The following is a 6,485-nucleotide window of genomic DNA, read 5'->3' as shown; positions in this document are numbered from 1 at the left end:
TACTACTTAGCCAATAGAATTGTAGCAAATGTATTGAAATTTATCATTTTCTTTTATAGTTTATTTACACTAGGTTTTACATCCTTAACTGGATATACTTCTATAAATACATAGCCTTTCAGGGCTTGAACCCTTCGTTTGTGGTATGCTTGCATTCAGTAAAAGGGGTAGGGGAGACTTCAAGCAGAATTGTGTTTCTCTGACGAGGAGTTGGTGGTTGTTTCAGATTGAGAAGCTGGGGCCATACTGTTCGGTTAGAATTGTGTGGTAGGAAAGAAAATTGAAAGGAATAAGATGAATGTTTTGCTATGGGATATTGTTTGAAAAGCTTTTAGGATGATAATGGTTATTTATAGTGGAGATGTGGCCTTTTTTTATTCTTCATTTAGTTAGTGGGGTTGGTGGAGTGAAACTCAAACTCCCCCCCCCCCCTATCTCGAAAATTATTTATATTTCTCAAATTTGCTTTAAAAATCAAAGTAATCTTCAATTCGGAAAAATTATTATTCTGCTCCTTCTATCTAAGGTGACTTCTTTAAATATCTATGTTATCCTTTATAATTTTTATCTCTTATTTTTATTCTTTAATATAATGATATTTTTTATTTTAATTTATGTTATCCACTTACCTATAGACAAATTAAAAAAACTTTTTCGAAACCAAAAAAGTAAGAAGTAGTAGTCAAGCATATAAATTAATGACGTTCAATAGTGAAATAAATGAGAAAAATAAAAAACTATAATAAATAATCTACTCGTATCAGTAATTTTATTAATAGCAACCAAAACTCAATCTAATTACAAAATTAAAAATAAAAGAGAGTGAATATTTTAAAAATTATACAATGCAGGTAATTAAAAAAATAATGGGCGAAAAATAGAGGTAAATTTTATAATAAATTTGTAAAACATATCTATTTACACTTTACATGAACTTTAATTCTAATTTTTAGAAAAAATCTACTAACAACAATTAAAACTCAAAATTTTATATACACATGGAGAATAATAAAAATAGTGAAACTTAAAATCTCTCTCTCACACACCGGCATACATTATTTGTATTTTAATACATATAATATTAAAATAATAATAATAATAATAAAGTAGCAATATATTTTGTAATAAATTCATAATATGATTATTTTATTTATAATGTTAGTGAACTTACATTAAATTATATAATAAGATATTATATTATGAATAAATACTTGCATTAAAAATATCTAGATAATATAAAAAAGGTATTACGTATATGGGGAGTTGAAAATGTCAAAGGATAAAATAGACATTGCGTAGGATGAAAGGATGAAAAGGACAATTAATCAAAGTTGGAGGAATATGAATTTGATTTTTAAAGTAAACTTGAGGGATATAAATGATTTTCACCCTTAAACATATGATTAGTTAATTAAAAAAACTTAAATATATGTTTTTGAGTTGGTGAAAGAGGGGTCTCCATGCACTTTCATATTCATTTTTGCCTCCTCTTTTTCTATGGAAACAGTCAAACAGTGCTCCTAAAGCAGGACCCTTTTTTAGAGCCACAATAAATTTTTGGGATAAATTCAGAAACTTTTCTTTATAAAATTTTGCTTGTGAACGCTAACTTTCCTTATAGTTATAATAATATTATGTTTACATTACTTTTATCTTATTTTATGCAGAGTGATGAGTGTAAATATAACTCAAAATTAGTGACATACTCAACACGAATCTGGTAAATATACCTTTTTCTAGTGGATCTACTCAACACGAATCTGGTAATTAGTCATGTTAGTAAACATCGGATATCAGATAATTTTAAAAATAATATAAAGAAAATAAAAAAGAAGTTATGGGTAAACCCCAAACCTTCATACGATCGACTAGCTTCCTCTCCTCTAGCGAAAGAACTTTGTCAATCTAGTCAACCTGCCAGTTGCCACTTACCCACCACGGACAGTCCTTTGACTTATTAAAAGAAATGATTTTTCTTCTACCACTTGTGGATATAATTAAACTGAAGAACGGCGTACGTAATTCTCCTATAATAATTAAATTAATAACAAGTCGAAACTTATGCAGTAAAATATTAAGGTGTGGTTGTTACCACAGAACTAGTAAAATGTACATTTTGTTGTTGTATATTACATGTCCGACCAAGGCCAAACTCAACCAAAGGAAAATTTAATTAACACTAAGCACTGGCACATAATTTAAGCAAGACAATAATAAATTAATTCAGACATAAATTTCTTACTTTCAACTTGTTTTCTACCTGACGAATCATCAGCAATAACATCAAGTATGAAGAATTTTTGATAAATATAAGAACAGAAAATACCAAGGTCAAAGTAAATAATGCGCCATCTTATTGGGTTGCTTAAACTTTATCAATCTATATCCTCCAAGAGTAAATGCTTGATGTGATCCTGATAAAAGAATGAAGAGAGAAAAATAAAAGAGTCTGGATATATATATATATATATATATATATGAATAGTAGAACTTGAACAAGAAAACATGGTCAAAAAGAAAAAATGAGAAAGAAAAAAAAAACTACTCAACTCCTCCGACCCATAAACTTATTTAAAATTAGTATTGAAACTTTCTTAAAAGAAAAGTGAAAATTACCAATTCTAGTTCAAGATTGCTCAAAGTATGACCACATCAAGTTTATAAAGAAATAAATTACTTGCTTTGGACTCAGACTCCGAAAGTCCACATTGAGGGTAAAACGATCCTAACTCACTATAATTTGTTTATTTTGCATTGACATGTTCTTACCCTCTTTAGAAATATTGAAAGAATGAAATATTCAAATTAAAAAGGATAAAGGAAAAGGAAAACAAACAAAGCAAAACTATAATTTCCAAATTGTTTTTCACTTTATACATTTTGGAGATTCAGTTGTATTATATTATAAACATTTATAAGCAACTTTTTGGTATTCTGAAATAGGAAAATAATTAACTTCTAATATTATCCATATTTAACTAATATTCAGGGCCCGTTTGGCTATAAAATATTTTTATTTCCTTAAAAAAATTTACCTTTTTCGAAATCAGTGTTTAGCTATGAAAATTTTAAATTTCACTTGAAAATGAATATTGAAAATTTTTGAAAATTTGAAAAATTCCGCTGTTTTTCAAAGTTTTCACTTCAAATCACTCACAAAAATTCAAAAACAGCTCCAAATTGTATTTATGTCCAAACATAATTCTAATTTTCAAATACCATTTTCATTTGAAATTATTTTTTCTATTTTTTTCGAAATTTCACAATTCTTATGTCCAAACGCCCACTAAATCTCTATATGTTATTAAGAAAAATACCTCAATCTCGTGACGTGGTGTGTCCAATGAGAAGCTTTTGTAAGCTACACCATTTCTGTCTACGAGAAACTTGTGGAATTCAGTCTTGATAGGTTCTCCTCTCCCAAATTTTAACCTTAGATGTACAAAGAGTGGATGTGCCCTTTGACCATTCAGTTTTACCTGTTATTATTGATATTGGAATATAAAATTTTCCAATAAATAAAAAAGAAAATAGAATTTATTTATCCGCTCAGGTCATGTAAATGTGTAGTTTAGTTTCAGAAACACTTAGGATATATTTAAACTACATTGAGACGATTCGAGCCGGTTTGGCCATGAAAATTTTTTTACTTTGTTTTCGAATTTTTTTCACTTTTTTTCAAAATCAGTATTTGATCAAAAGATTTCAATTTTTACTTGAAGATAAATTTTGAAAAATTTCAAAAAGTTGTTTTCAAAATTTTTACTCAGATCACTCACAAAAATTCAAAAACAACCCAAAATTATATTCATGTCCAAACACAACTCTAATTTTCAAATATAATTTTTACTTTTTCACTTTTTTCCGAAATTTTATAATTCTTATGTCCAAACGCCCAAAGTTGTTATGAAAACTAGTTAGATATCAACAGTTTTCTAAGTTATAGTGGCAAGAAATCAACTCTATAGCATTACTTGTAGTTTTTAGATATCAAAATATTACTATTACAAAAGGTTAATGAATATTTATCCGAACTAATTCCAAGGGGATCAAATTAAATGTAACTCAATAAAAGGAGGGGAAAAAAAGAAGTGTGATTGATAGTACTAATTAAGTCGTATAGATAAGATCGTGCATTTAATTTGCATCCTAAAAGGAAGAGAAAAAACAAACCTTGTCGAATACTCGAAATCTAGCAGCATTAATCTCTACCTGTCCCCTTGATGGTGCTTTTTGTGCATCATTTCCTTCTTTATCAGTTTCTTTCTTATCGTACACAAATGCTGCAATCTCGAACCCTACTTACAGTGAAATAATATTTTTCTTATATACTCTTTTTCAAGCCATCGGTGAAAGAAGATAAATCAATATTCTTATTTAGTTTATAATCGTTATACCAATAATAAATTACACGATTGTGAGCGCGAAAATTTTTCTAAAGAGTGTTTGTTTAAAATTTATTATATATGTATACAAGTAATTTTTGATCTATATACATAATATAATTTTCTATATACTCAGTATAATTTTTCAGATCAAATTATCGAATTATTAAATGTGTAAGATCAAGATACTTGAGCAACAAAAGTTAGTACAAATAATGTTTAATAGATGGATTAAAACTATATCATTCTCAATTATACATAGGCAAGAAAATCATAAAGCTGGTGCTAGCTAGGGATAATAATTAGCGTATAGAAGTGCTGTTAATAAAAATGATAGAAATATAACAACAAAAAAACAAAAACAAAAATTTAAGCTACTTACCTTGAGATTTATGGTTGTCATATAGATAATGGAGTAATTCATACTGCGATTCTGTCCACACGGAACTGAAACCAGCATATGCAAAATTTCAATCTTACATAGAATTTAACCACAACGTATTCAACGTAAATTCCTAAAAGTTTAAAGTGAAATAATATTCGATAATCCTCTGAAAATATATTTTAAAAAATAAAGCTAATTGAAATATCATTTCAAATATTATAAACTGCTGTTGCAGACTAGAAAAAAAAAAATTCATATACCTTTATGGTGTTACACTATTGTTTATAAAGAAATAGATATATATGACAAGTTTACATTTACCCATGAGAAGCCATTTTAATGAATAAAAGACATACTTAGACATTTTCTAATTTAAAACACAAGTAAGAAAAGTAAAATAAAGTAAATTATAAGCTAATACTCCTTCTCAAAGTTTCAGTATAAAGGGGTAAAGTAAAAATCAGCAAATTAAATGAATTATGCTCATTTTATGGATGATAGGATACCCTTGCTCAGGAACATTGACAATCAGAAGAACCTTCCCTCTAAAGCAACTGAGTGAGAGACCTCTTCTCTTTTCCTGTGTGAAAGATGAGATACAATATTATTTCAGTTGTAAAAATAATAAAAGAATGAATAAATATTAGTATTACTTTGAACTCTTAATTAAAGTGGAACTTATCAGCAGAAAGACAACAACAGAATAAAATCTTACAAAGAGAAAAAAGAAAAAGAGAAAAAACAGATACCCAAATTTAGACTTCTCCTCAAACTGGAAAAAGGCAAGAAATTAAAGTAAGAGTAGTACATAATTATATGTGACAAAAACCAAAGCAAATAGATAGGTTTACCAGAAAACTATTCTTGTGCTCTAAATAATGTAGTAACATTCTTCTAATCTTGAGGTTATTTGTCAAATATTTGATAGCATTCCATTACTAATTAATTTCCTCCACAACTTTTAATTACTAGCTAATATGAGAAAATTAACTTATTCAACCTATAAAATTTACATTTTGAAATGATGCTTTGTTTCATCAAACTAATTTTCAACTATTATTACTACAAAGGAGGGGAAGAGTATATACATCCCAATATGTAAACAAAAAAGTGAAAAATAACAATGAAAAAGCCATACCTTTGCTTGGAATTCATAGATGGTGTGTTCTCCAAGTGGAGATGTTTGGGCAGTGATAACATTCAAAGATGGAGATTTTGATACAAATGTTGAGAAATTTGGTGAAGGAAAAGTGAAGTCACCATTGCTAAATGAAGATTTAGAGGATTCAAGAGAGATCTTGTTGGATAAATAAATACATGAAGAAGAGTTTATTCTTAGTTTTAAATGTGGTAAAGCATTCAAAGGCGATGAAAGAACCATAGAGGTCATTTTTATTTTATGTTTTGTGTTGTTTTGTTCTTTGAGTTTGAAGTTTGGACAATGACTTTATATATAGATGGCTACTTAATTTACAAGTGATTCCGATTGCTCGCGGTCATTCATAGCTTTAGTAGAAGCAAAAACTTTTCGGACAAGCGAAATAGACAAATTATTAAAGGTAATTATGAAGATTATTTTCTGCTATTATTTTCACTAATAAACTTTACTCAACTATATAAATTAAATAAGGTGAACTACATATTTCCATACCAATATAATTTGACGACGATAATCTAACATCAAAGGCTAAGCACATTAATTTTTACACCATCCG

General features: G+C 27.8%; 1 protein-coding gene across 2 annotated transcripts; it reads right to left on the bottom strand.

The window, feature by feature from the left end:
- Nucleotides 1–2,218: 2,218 nt before the first annotated feature.
- On the bottom strand, nt 2,219–6,190 carry LOC104115250 (probable phospholipid hydroperoxide glutathione peroxidase). Of its 2 annotated transcripts, XM_009625835.4 has the most exons (6): nt 5,909–6,190; nt 5,277–5,350; nt 4,768–4,832; nt 4,174–4,298; nt 3,318–3,479; nt 2,219–2,414 (listed from the first exon to the last, which is right to left on the bottom strand). In XM_009625835.4, exons 1-6 carry the CDS (start codon nt 6,158–6,160, stop codon nt 2,376–2,378), a joined length of 717 nt encoding a protein of 238 aa, XP_009624130.1. In that variant the 5' UTR covers nt 6,161–6,190; the 3' UTR covers nt 2,219–2,375. The 2 variants fall into 2 exon arrangements, with proteins under 2 accessions (XP_009624130.1, XP_070038564.1); XM_070182463.1 differs by lacking the exon at nt 3,318–3,479.
- Between the last annotated feature and the right edge of the window lie 295 nt (nt 6,191–6,485).

Source organism: Nicotiana tomentosiformis, chromosome 8, assembly GCF_000390325.3.
Source record: "Nicotiana tomentosiformis chromosome 8, ASM39032v3, whole genome shotgun sequence".
In the NCBI taxonomy this organism is placed as follows: Eukaryota; Viridiplantae; Streptophyta; class Magnoliopsida; order Solanales; family Solanaceae; genus Nicotiana; species Nicotiana tomentosiformis.
This window is presented reverse-complemented; position numbering and strand designations above follow the sequence as displayed.

Coding starts and splice junctions, on each gene's coding strand:
- LOC104115250 (XM_009625835.4), bottom strand. CDS start 6,160: ATGACCTCTATGGTTCTTTCATCGCCTTTGAATGCTTTACCACATTTA. Junction 4,833..5,276: donor GTCAATGTTCCTGAGCAAGG/GTATCCTATCAT, acceptor TGCTGGTTTCAG/TTCCGTGTGGACAGAATCGC. Junction 4,299..4,767: donor TGACAACCATAAATCTCAAG/GTAAGTAGCTTA, acceptor CACTGTAAGTAG/GGTTCGAGATTGCAGCATTT.